This window comes from Oncorhynchus mykiss, chromosome 12 (assembly GCF_013265735.2).
Source record: "Oncorhynchus mykiss isolate Arlee chromosome 12, USDA_OmykA_1.1, whole genome shotgun sequence".
In the NCBI taxonomy this organism is placed as follows: Eukaryota; Metazoa; Chordata; class Actinopteri; order Salmoniformes; family Salmonidae; genus Oncorhynchus; species Oncorhynchus mykiss.
The window spans coordinates 59,330,198-59,343,378 of record NC_048576.1 but is presented as its reverse complement, the minus strand read 5'-3'; the positions used below and the strand labels follow the sequence as shown (position 1 = coordinate 59,343,378).

The 13,181-nt window shown below is 41.4% G+C and overlaps 1 protein-coding gene across 5 annotated transcripts in view; it reads right to left on the bottom strand.

The window, feature by feature from the left end:
- Window positions 1-272: 272 nt before the first annotated feature.
- The window catches only part of sez6l2 (seizure related 6 homolog (mouse)-like 2), a 109,753-nt gene continuing 96,844 nt past the window's right edge, over window positions 273-13,181 (bottom strand). For all 5 annotated transcript variants that reach the window (XM_036937902.1, XM_036937900.1, XM_036937904.1 and 2 more), the window contains 6 exons: window positions 7,036-7,230; window positions 5,343-5,534; window positions 5,150-5,188; window positions 4,296-4,413; window positions 3,996-4,107; window positions 273-1,619 (listed from right to left, as the gene is read on the bottom strand). In XM_036937902.1, coding sequence (XP_036793797.1) covers window positions 1,590-1,619; window positions 3,996-4,107; window positions 4,296-4,413; window positions 5,150-5,188; window positions 5,343-5,534; window positions 7,036-7,230 — 686 coding nt within the window. In that variant the 3' untranslated portion in view covers window positions 273-1,589. The remainder of the gene's footprint in view (window positions 1,620-3,995; window positions 4,108-4,295; window positions 4,414-5,149; window positions 5,189-5,342; window positions 5,535-7,035; window positions 7,231-13,181) is intronic.

Below are 13,181 nucleotides of genomic sequence, written 5' to 3'. Positions count from 1 at the left end.
ATTAACAGCAGTAAATTGGTGTGATTGTTCCTCCACAGAGCAGTTCCTCCATAGAGTATAACAGATCAAACTTTAAACAATGTACACATCTGATATTTTGTCTTGGGCATTCAGTCTTCTGTACATACACAATAGAATGTAAAAGCTATTACAAATGTTTAAAGAATATAACAGATGCTTTTATCCAGAGGGATTTACATGACATTAAAGTGCATTACTTTTCATACTGGTCCCCTGTGGGAATCAAACCCACAACTGAGCCACACAAGACCTTTCACCATTCAGAGACTTTTATTTAATATGACATTTCAGCAAATAAATAATGCCTTCATGGCAAATTATGATGCAAATAATACCTTTACAATGCAAAAGAGTCTCCTGGACCCCTATATTGGCACAGTGAATTAAATTAGATTTACTGTTCAGACAATAAACTGGTAAGAAATTCAAAAAGCATGTCAGTTAAATACTGCATCACAGCAAGCAGCCAAGTTAGCTTATTTTCTTCAACATAGTGCATATACAACATCTTCAAATTTGCACTGATAACAATGATAATCGTTGATAATCATAACATGATTCAGCAGAAGCGGTAAAATATACAATCATCGCGTGCTATAAGCGTGACAACATTCAGGTCTTCACCTTTTTCTCAGTCAAGTGGAAATACACTTCAGAAATGGCAAAGAACAATATGAAATGCTGGCTTTGTAATTTTACATTTTACTATGGAAACGAGAGTTGAAACATGAAGTTACATTACATTATGCAATGTTATATTTTGGCACTGAATTTTCTGTATATATGAGCCTCAATATTCCACCAAATATTTACATTCAATGTGTGTATGCATCTCTCTCGCTCTCTCTCTTTCTCTCTCTGTGTGTCTGTGTGTGTATACTGTGTGCAACTGAGCATGAGAGTGTGTCTGCTTTCCTGTCTCTCCCTTTACTTTTTTGTTTCTCTCTATGTGATTTTACCTCATAAATATATCTCAGCTCTCCCTTTTTCTGTCTCTCCTTCCATATTATCCATCGCTTAACCTCTGTAAGGCACCAATCCTAATTTTAGACAAAAAGTTGGACTGTGGAAAACAGCACACCACTGGGAGACTGGGAGTCATCGCTGCACACAATGAACAGATGAAGACAAGGGCCTAGATTCAATCTGGGCCGTGGAAAATCCACGTTAAAGTGCAACATTTAAAGGTAATTTCCAATTGAACTGACATATGCAGAGTTTACCGTGAATGTCGTCTCCACTAGCGCTGGAACATTGCCTTTAACATTGTTTTGCATAGCGGACAAAACACGATCGGATTGAATCTGGCCCAAGGAAGGGCAAACCTACAATCACTGACAGAAAGAGCGACTGGGAAATTAGAGACACAAACAAAATAAAAATTAGGTGTAAAGACACAAACTCAAAGATAAAGAGAGAGAACAAAAGTGAGAGGCAAGAAAGAGGAAATAGCAGAATGGGAAATGAGGGAAGTGAAAGAAGTCATCTGAAAGACAAAGAAAATGGTTCCTCTTCCTCCAGATCTCTATCTATCTGTGGGTTTTCATTCTTCTCAAGACTTTTCTTCTTCAAATGGACACCTCATACTCCCGTGTGTCCTAGGAACCAGGTAGCAATACAACAGACCGAAATAACAATTAATTTAAAGAAGAAAATGCTACAGCAAAATATCCTCAGCAGTTTAGGACATGCAATCTCCAGGATTCATAAGCAACGGACTAGAGTATACACTTTTCGTTAACTTACAGTCAATAGCATGGCAACTTCCAGCCAAATAAAAAGCAAAGTTACAGATAACATTTTCCTAAATACTAGTCAAAAGGTGAAAAGTTGATTATTAAAGTTGTTACAATATAGACATAGATAACTCCACAACAAAGTCAAATTCTGCTATACTAACAACCTAGGGTTTGATTCCCAGTTGGTTACACAGACAGGGCTAATCGTGTCCTGGCTAGGGGTTCAGGTTAGCTAGTTCCTACCCAGCTATAGCTAAGGCCTTGATTCAATCAGATCGAGCGTTAACCCGCGTTGGCAGTGTTGGAGGTGTGTATGAAAGCGGTATGAAATGACAAATCGGTGAGCACCTGCTCTTCTGCCACCAACCACTCCCTTTCTTATTATCCCTACTACCTCATTAGAAGTTCAAAATGGCAATAGAAACTGTAGCTTCTATACATAATAGAAATAATGACAGGCTAATGCATGTTTTCATGTTCATTTGGAGGGGGGGATTTCTATCAGTTTAATCGAGGTGTAGACAATAGAACATCACACATTAGAGTGTTTGAACATGTAATGCGGCTGCTTGACTTGTTTGGTATAAAGTCGGGTGAGGTTTCGTTGCATGCAATTGCAGAGTCCGTGATAGGGTAACGCAAGGAACCACTTGTGTATTTGACAGCTCTAACGCAGTTCCACCTCAGACACTGCCAAAACAACCACTATGCGGATCTGATAGAATCTAGCCCCAAAGTGAGAGGGCTTGGGCAATACTCACCCATTATGTACCCCACGCGCTCGGTAGCCAATGTGAGCAAGACCTTTAAACAGGTCAACATTCAATAACATGATTCAGCAATCGCACTCCACACTGCAACATGCAATCTCAATCACACTCCACACTGCCCTTTCCCACCTGGACAAAAGGAACACCTATGTGAGAATGCTATTCATTGACTACAGCTCAGCGTTCAACACCATAATGCCCAAGAAGCTCATCACTAAGCTAAGGACCCTGGGACTAAACACCTCCCTCTGCAACTGGATCCTGGACTTCCTGACGGGCCGCTCTCATGTGGTAAGGGTAGGCAACAACATATCTGCCACACTGATCCTCAACACTGGGGCCCCTCAGGGGTGTGTACTTTGTCCCCTCCTTTTCTCCCTGTTCACCCACGACTGCGTGGCCAAACACGACTCCAACACCATCATTAAGTTTGCTGACGACCCAACAGTGGTAGGCCTGATCACCGACAACAATGAGAAAGCCTATAGGGAAGAGGTCAGAGAACTGGCAGTGTGGTGCCAGGACAACAACCTCTCCCTCAACGTGAGCCAGACAAAGGAGCTGATTGTGGACTACAGGAAAAGGCAGGCCAAACAGGCCACCATTAACTTCAATGGGGCTGTAGTGAAGCGGTCGAGAGTTTCAAGTTCCTTGGTGTCCACATCACCAACGATTTATCATGGTCCAACCACACCAAGACAGTTGTGAAGAGGGCACAACAACGCTTTTTCCCCCTCAGGAGACTGAAAAGATTTGGCATGGGTCCCCTGATCCTCAAAAATTTCTACAGCTGCACCATCGAGAGCATCCTGACCGGTTGCATCACCGCCTGGTATGGCAACTGCTCGGCATCTGACCGTAAGAGAGTAGTGCATACGGCCCAGTACATCACTGGAGCCAAGCTTCATGCAATCCAGGACCTATATAATAGGCGGTGTCAGAGGAAAGCCCATAAAATTGTCAGAGACTTCAGTCACCCAAGTCATAGACTGTTTTCTCTGTTACCGCATAGCAAGCGGTACCGGAGTCTAGAACCAAAAGGCTCCTTAACAGCTTCTACCACCAAGCCATAAGACTGCTGAATAATTATTCAAAGGGACACCGGACTATTACATTGACCCCCTCTCCATTTGTTTTGTACACTGCTGCTACTCACTGTTTATTATCTATGCATAGTCACTTTACCCCTACCTACATGTACAAATTACCTCAACTAACCTGTACCCCCGCACACTGATCAGTACCAATACCCCCTGTAATATAGCTTCGTAACTGTTATGTTATAGTGTTACTTTTTATAATTTTTTACTTTAGTTTATTTGGTAAATATGTTCTTAACTCTTCTTGAACTGCACTGTTGGTTAAGGGCTTGTAAGTTTCACAGTAAGGTCTACACTTACTTGTATTCTGCACATGTGACAAATAAAGTTTGATTTGATTAGGCAAAAATAGGGTAAATACTCACCCCTGCCTCATATAGAGGGTTGTTGAAGTCAGACTCCACAGTAATTGGGCTGTATGAGTGGGTGTGAGAGAGAGACTTCCAGAAAAGTGGCTTCCACTGCAGTCTACATACACTGAGGGAGAGGGAAAAGGGAAATAAAGGTTAAAGGGAGAGAATACAGAATACAGTCAACTTCTGATATCTGATCTATGCAATGGCTCAGTACTGTTGTGTGTGTGTGTTAGGTCAGACCATGCAAATATCTGGTGAAAGGAAGAAGAATGCATTTGAATTGTGACTACTGAACTGCACAGCACTTACTTTGTGTAATACATGTAGATTCCACCAATCAGAAGGATGACCAGGATGATTGGCAGGATGATTGCCAAGGCAATGTTCTCACTTAGCATCTGGTGGGAGGGCTCAAATGACTGGGATACTAGGGAAATAATCCAAAATAATAAATGAAAGAAGAAGTTAAAGAAAGGCGATTAAAGGGGAATTCCACCACTTTTCAACCTAATTTTCATTATTTCCATTACCATCCCACTGAGCACACCACGTAATTTCAACGTGAGCAATTAGGTCATATTTGGTTGAGACATTGATCAAAAGACAGCCAAAAGTTTGTTGAATTCCCAATGTGTTATCAATACGATTGAGATGGAATCTGCAGCATTTACCATGAACACGGGAACATTGACCTTACAATCCGCATTTTTCACAACCCGCGATCAGATTGAATCCAGCCCTATTCTTTAACTTAGATTTTTGGTTGAGATGGAGATGTGAATCCAACATAACAATTATTAACTTGTTGATAAACTGGATTTAAAAATAAATCTGATGGTGGAGATAAAGTTGAAGATCTGACATTGTTTCTAAAGTACAAATTCATCATACAAATTTGTCTATGTTGAAAATTGTTTACCATGACGTTTCTATGTTCTGTAGTTAGAAAGAAGAAGAAAGGTTCTGATATCATCAAATTGCATTAAAAGTAAAACTATTTGATTTTCAAAACCTACTACGAGTTTCTAGCCAGGGGGAGGCATTTTCCTCCTCCCTGTGTCACCATGAATCTCATAGTCTTTGTAAGTAACTGGAGAATGAATATGAGGTTGAAAAGTGCCGAAATTCCCCTAAAGAAGACGTAGAAGAAGACGAAAAATCACCTTCTAATTTATGATCGTCCAACAGCTCCTCGTATGCCACTGATAGATGGAGAGATGCAGATTATTATTATAAGATCATCATTCCTCATTCCTTCTTTACAAAATGTTAAAGTGTTTCAATTCTCATGCAGATTTTCTTGAAACCCCTCTAACCCCTCATCCTCATATCCAGCAGTCCAATGTAGATTGTCACCTTTGCAGAATGGTGGTGGACTGTTCCATTGAGATGGGTGGCCCGGAACACAGTTGATAATAACCTCCCCAATGAGTTCATAGCCCTCATAGCAGAAAAAACGTAGCGTCTCTCCTGCCTGGTAGCTATGCTTGTACAATGTCTGGTAACCATTGTCTGGCACACCTGGGTTTGGGCATGGGTCATACTTCACTGTTTAGGGAAAATAAATAAAGATGGAGGGAAAGAGAGAGAGAGAGAGAGAGAGAGAGAGAGAGAGAGAGAGTGAGTGAGAGAGAGAGCAATGCCTTCAGAAAATATTAACAGCCCTTTTTCCACATTTTGTTGTGTTACAATCAGAATTTAAGATCGATTAAATTGAGATTATTTGTTACTGGCCTACACATAATACCCGATAATGTGAAAGTGGAATTCTTATTTTTTAATGACTACCTTGTCTCTGTACCCCACACATACAATTATCTGTAAGGTCCATCAGTCGAGCAGTGAATTTCAAACACAGTTTCAACCACAAAGATATATTGGTAGATGGGTAGAAATGAAAATAAACCAACATTGAATATCCTTTTGAGCAAGGTGAAGTTATAAATTACACTTTGTATGGTGTATCAATACACCCAGTCACTACAAAGATACAGGCAGGAGAGGAAGGAAACCACTCAGGGATTTCACCATGAGGCCAAAGGTGTTAGAGTTAGAGTTTTATGACTGTGATAGGAAACAACTGAGGATGGATTAACAACATTGTAGTTACTCCACAATATTAACCTAATTGGTAGAGTGAAAAAATGAAGCCTATACAGAATACAAATATTCTAAAACCTGCATCCTGTTTGCAACAAGGCACTAAAGTAATACTGCAAAATATGTGGCAAAATCTTTTGGGGCAAATCCAATACAACACAGGTGCCACTCTCCATATTTTCAAGCATAGTGGTGGCAGCATCATGTTATGGGTATGCCTGTAATTGTTAAGGACTGGGGAGTTTTTCAGGATAAAAAATAAATGTGATTGAGCTAAGCACAGGCAAACGCCTAGAGGAAAGGTTCAGTTTGCTTTCCACCAGACGGAGATGAATTCACCTTTCAGCAGGACAATAACATAAAACACAAGGCCAAATCTACAATGGAGTTGCTCACCAAGACAGGGGATGTTCCTGAGTGGCCGAGTCACAGTTTTGACTCAAACCTGCTTGAAAATCTATGACAAAGACCTGAAAATAGTTGTCTAGTATTGATCAACAACCAATCTGACTGAGCTTGAAGAATTTTGAAAATAATAATGGGCAAATGTTGCACAATCCAGGTGTGGAAAGCTCTTAGAGACTTGTCTAGAAAGCTGTAATCGCTGCCAAAACTGATGCAACATGTATTGACTCTGGGGGTTGAATACTTATCTAATCCAGATTCAGTATATTAGTGTTTTATTTTTCATACTTTTTAATTATTATTATTTTTTTTTTTACAAATGTTAGAATTTTTCTTCCATTTTGACATTACAGTATTATGTGTTGATCGCTGGCAAAAAAAAGAGACAATTAAATCCATTTTAATCCCACTTTGTAACACAACAAAATGTGGAAAAAGTCAAGGGGTGTGAGTACTTTCTGAAGACAGTGTATAGTCCCATAGAATTACAGTGTTTGACATCAATCTCAACACACACAGACAAACACCCAGGGGAGTGACTCACAGACACATTTGGGGCTGCGATCACTCCACTTGGGGGTGCCTGTATCCCTTCCGTGGCAGGAGATCTGGCCAGGGCCCTCCAGCTGGTAACCCTGGTTACAGGAGAAGCGTACCACTGTTCCAACAGCGAATCCAGACTCTGGGCGTACCGAACGCGCTCCGTTCACCACCTCCCCCGGATCAGGACATTGCTGGACTGCGGACGATAAGGGTATACAAGACATGACGTAAAATGTTGTATACATTTTTTTTTATCTACCCTGGCACTACAGATGAAACAGAGCTAAATGAGTGAACAACAGCACACCTATTTTCTGATATGTAGATGATTGATTTGTAAGCCTTGAAACAATTGAGACATGGATTGTGTATGGTGCCATTCATTGGGTGAATTGGCAAGACAAAAGATTTAAGTGCCTTTGAATGGGGTATCTACTAGACGCACCGGTTTGAGCGTGTCAAGAACTGCAACGCTGCCGGTAAGAATTATCCACCACCCAAAGGACATCCAGCCAACTTGACACAACTGTGGGAAGCACAGGAGGTTGGTGGCACCTTAATTGGGGAGGGTGGACTTGTGGTAATGGCTGAAATGGAATGAGTGGAATGGTATCAAATACATCAAACACATGGTTTTCATGTTTGACGCTATTCCATTTGCTCCGTTCCAGACATTATTATGAGCTGTCCTCCCCTCAGCAGCCTCCTGTGGTGGGAAGCATTGGGGTGAACATGGGCGAGCATCCTTGTGGAACGCTTTCGACACCTTGTAGAGTCCATGCCCCAACGAATTGAGGCTGTTCTGAGGGCAAAAAGGGGTGCAACTCAATATTAGGAAGGTGTTCCTAATGTCTTGCACACTCCGTGTATGTGCATACAGTATATGCAGGATTTTTTATTTAAAAAAATTACTTGAGAAAATCATAACATCATTTTTTTTTAAATTAAATATATTTTGCCGCCACATATATCATGCTGAATCTGTATGAACTTATGAACCATAGTACGATTAACTGTTTATATTGAAAAGAGATACATGAAACTCCTGAGCTGTCATTCACAATTTGTTATGTAATGTCATATTTTTTATTGTATATAACTGCCTTATTGTTGTTGGATCCCAGTAAGGGCCTATGCGTTTAAACAAGATAGAAAAAATGCACTCTCCACTGGCGGGAGTATGGTGCCATAGTAATAATTAATTTTAAACAAATTCCAAATGCAAGCTTCATATGTAAATGATACATTTCAAGCAATTGTTACGTACCAAAATACCAGTAGGTCTATGCTAGTAATTGTTGCCCCACTGCTGATGAGTTTGCAAAGTAAACAGTTAATATTCTTGATTACCAAACCATTTTTGGAGCTGCATATTTATTTATTATGGCAATCCTCTCTTCCTATAGTTTGACGTTTGCTCTGCACCAGATCCTATAGCTGTACAGAAAATCAAAAATCTGTTTGCCAGCTCACCACCTGACATGTGTTTGCTGGTCCAATCATAGAGCCCAATCATTGTGCTTTTCACTAGCCAATCTGTTGCAGTTTTTTTGCGTGTAGAGTAATCCACGTAGTCTCTGTGCCACAACATTACAAACCTGGCCAAATAATTTCAAGTCATCAGTCTCAAGTCCAAGTCAAGTCATTTTATTTTCTGTCAAGTCGAATCTCAAATCATCAAATTTGTGACTCAGGTAGACTTGAGTCCAACTAACAACTCTGTCTGTTATCACTTGGCTCATGTACATTTAGTAGTTACCACTTTAACCCCTGTAAGTCTAAGCCCTTCGATCACAATATCTACTAAGCTAACCTATGAAATTGTTTCATCATTTAGCCATTTGATTTGGAATTTTAGGACCCCTGTAGGTATACAAAAATGATATCTATTTTTAACTTTTTGCTTTATTAGCAAGGGATGTTAATACTTTCTGAAGGAATTTTTATTTCTCTCTCTCTCTGGACCTGAGCCCTAGGATCATGCCTCTGGACTACCTGACTCCTGGCTGTCCCTAGTCCACCTGGTTGTACTGCTGATCCAGTTTCTGCTGTTTTGCCTGTGGCTATGGAACCTGACCTGTTCACCAGAGGTGCTACCTTGTCATGCTGTTGCTCCAGTTTCAACTGTTCTGCCTACGGCAATGGAACCCTGACCTGTTCACCAGACGTGCTATCGTGCTACCTGCTGTTTTCGACCCTCTCTCTCTCTCTCCCTCCCTCTCTCTTTCTCTCTCTCTCTCTCTCTCTCTAACTCACCTACTGTCTCCACCTCTGAATGCTCATCATCCTGAGGTGCTGATCTGTTGCACCCTCTACAACCACTGTGATAATTATTTGACCCTGCTGGTCATCTATGAACGTTTGAACATCTTAAAGAACGATCTGGCCTTAATGGCCATGTACTCTTATAATCTCCACACGGCACAGCAAGATTTGATGAGGTTTAAATCCTAAACAACATGCCTATTCATTGTTTGAAGTATAATTGTAGGTCAAAGCTGTGTGCTGGAAAACCTTGATAGAGCAGGCATTGTGGTGCTCATGAATTGCCTTTATGTCTCGGCTTCAGACCAATTACTTCTCACTTAAAACTTAGTTTTTTTGTTTTCATAGAGATAGCATTCGAACCCAGGTCTGGTTGCTAGGCAACCATCCTGCTCCACCCATGGCTCCACCCTGGCCCTTCTTTGGACACTGTGTTAACTAACCACCCCCAGACGAGCTTCAATGCCATACAACTCTCCTTCCGTGGCCTCCAACTGCTCTTAAATGCAAGTAAAATTAAAGGCATGCTCTTCAACCGATCGCTGCTCGCACCTGCCCGCCCGTCCAGCATCACTACTCTGTACGGTTCTGACTTAGAATATGTGAGCAACTACAAATACCTAGGTGTCTGGTTAGATTGTAAACTCTCCTTCCAGACTCACATTAAGCATCTCCAATCCAAAATTAAATCTAGAATCGGCTTCCCATTTCGCAACAAAGCATCCTTCACTCATGCTGCCAAACATACCCTTGTAAAACTGACCATCCTACCGATCCTCGACTTCGGCGATGTCATTTACAAAATAGCTTCCAACACTCTACTCAGGAAATTGGATGCAGTCTATCACAGTGCCATCCGTTTTGTCACCAAAGCCCCATATCCAACCCACCACTGCGACCTGTATGCTCTTGTTGGTTGGCCCTTGCTTCATACTCGTCGCCAAACCCACTGGCTCCAGGTCATCTATAAGTCTTTGCTAGGTAAAGCCCTGCCTTATCTCAGCTCACTGGTCACCATAGCAGCACCCACCCGTAGCATGCGCTCCAGCAGGTATATTTCACTGGTCACCCCCAAAGCCAATTCCTCCTTTAGCGGCCTTTCCTTCCAGTTCTCTGCTGCCAATGACTGGAACGAACTGCAAAAATCACTGAAGCTGGAGACTCATATCTCCCTCTCTAACTTTAAGCACCAGCTGCCAGAGCAGCTCACAGATCACTGCACCTGTACATAGCCCATCTGTAAATAGCCCATCCAACTACCTCATCATATTTTTTTGCTACTTTGCACCCCAGTATCTCTACTTGCACATTTATCTTCTGCACATCTATCACTCCAGTGTTTAATTGCTAAATTGTAATTATTTTGCCACTTTGACCTATTTATTGCCTTATCTTACCTCATTTGCAAACACTCTATATAGACTTTTCTATTGTGTTATTGACTGTATGTTTGTTTATTCCATGTGTAACTCTGTGTTGTTGTTTGTGTCGCACTGCTTTGCTTTATCTTGGCCAGGCTGCAGTTGTAAATGAGAACTTGTTCTCAACTAGCCTACCTGGTTAAATAAAGGTGAAATAAAAATTAAATCCAGTGTGAGAAACTTGCTAGCAAATATTTGCACTATGGAACTAAATAAATAGTGCACTCTGAACCACAAAACGTATTTGCTAGATTCATAATAGTGTTGTTGGACAAAGCAAGGACAGTAAACTTCGAAACGTGATAGTTTTATTGGGATTAGCAGATGTTGTTGGTACAATAAATAATTATCTTTAAAGGGAAGGTTGCACAATACAGTGCATTCAGAAAGTATTCAGACCCCTTGACTTTTTCAAAAAAAAATTACGTTACAGCCTTATTCTAAAATGGATTAAATGTTTTTTTTCCGCTCATCAATCTACACAAAATACCCCATAATGACAAAGCAAAAACAGGTTTTAGGAATTTTTGCAAATGTATTAAAAACAAAATAGTACATTTACATAAGTATTAAGACCCTTTACCCAGTACTTTGTTGAAGCACCTTTGGCAGCGATTACAGCCTCGAGTCTTCTTGGGTATGACGCTATAAGCTTGGCACACCTGCACTTGGAGTTTATCCCATTCTTCTCTGCAGATCCTCTCAACCTCTGTCTGGTTGGATGGGGAGCGTCATTGCACAGCTCTTTTCAGGGCTCTCCAGAGATGTTCGATCAGATTCAAGTCCGGACTCTGTCTTGGTCACTCATGGACATTAAGAGACTTGTCCCGAAGCCACTCCTGCTTTGTCTTGGCTCTGTGCTTAGGGTTGTTGTCCTGTTGGACGGTGAACCTTTACCCCAGTCTGAGGTCTGAGCTCTTAAGCAGGTTTTCCTCAAGAATCTCTACATTTCTCTGTTCATCTTTCCTCGATTCTGACAAGTCTCTTAGTCTCTGCCGCTGAAAAACAAACCCACATCATGATGCTGCCACCACCATGCTTCACCGTAGAGATAGTATTAGCCAGGTGATGAGCCAGACACTTGGCTATCAGGCAAAACAGTTAAATATTTGTTTCATCAGACAAGATAATCTTGTTTCTCATGGTCTGATTGTCCTTTATGTGCCTTTTGGCAAACTCCAAGCAGGCTGTCATGTGCATTTTAGTGAACAGTGGCTTCCATCTGGCCACTCTACCATGAAGGCCTGACTGGTGGAGTTTTTCAGAGATGGTTGTCCTTTTCTGGAAGGTTCTCCCATCTCCAAAGAGGAACTCTGGAGCTCTGTCAGAGTGACCATTGTGTTCTTGATCACCTCCCTGACCAAGGCTTTTCTCCCCGATTGCTCAGTTTGGCCGGGTGGCAACTCTAGGAAGAGTCTTGGTGGTTCCAAACCTCTTCCATTTAAGAATGATGGAGACCACTGTGTTATTGTTGACCTTTAATGCTGCAGACATTTTTTGCTACCCTTTGCCAGATCTGTGCAGACAATTTCTCCGACCTCATGGCTTGGTTTTTGCTCTGACATGCACTGTCAATTGTGGGACCTTATATAGACAGGTGTGTGCCTTTCCAAATCATGTCCAATTAATAGAATTTACCACACATCGCACCCTGGTCTGTTTCACGTGTCTTTGTGATTGTCTCCACCCCACTCCAGGTGTCGCCCATCTTCCCCATTATCCCCTGTGTATTTATACCTGTGTTTTCTGTCTGTCTGTGCCAGTTTGTCTTGTTTGTTCAAGCCAAGCAGCGTTTTGTCTCAGCTCCTGCTTTCCCCCCAATCTCTCTTTTTCTCGCCCTCCTGGCTTCGACCCTTGACCTTCCCACCTGCCTGACCACTCTGCCTGCCGCCGACCCTGCCTGCCGTCCTGTACCTTTCCCCCACTTCTCTGGACTATTGACCCCTGCCTGCCCTGACCTGTCTATTTGCCTGTCCCTTTGGGATTATTAAACTATTCGTTATCCAAAGTGGTCTGCATCTCGGTCTTACATTCATATCTGATACCACAGGTGGACTCCAATCAATTTGTCGAAACATCTCAAGGATGATCAATGGAAACAGGATGCACCTGAGCTCAATTTCGAGTCTCATGACAAAGGTTCTGAATGCTTATGTAAATAAGGTATTTCTGTTTTTATTCGTAATACATTTGCAAAAAAATCGCTTTGTCATTATGGGGTATTGTGTGTAGATTTATGAGGATTTAAAAATATATATATTTTAGAATAAGGCTGTAACATAACAAAATATGGAAAAAGTGAAGGGGTCTGAATACTTTCCGAATGCACTGTATATTTCCACATATCTAACAACGAAAATGGATTAAAACGTTTTTAAGAAGTATAATAATTATACACTTCGGGGCCTCCCAAGTGGCGTAGTGGTCTAAGGCACTGCATCGTCACGTGCCACTAGAGATT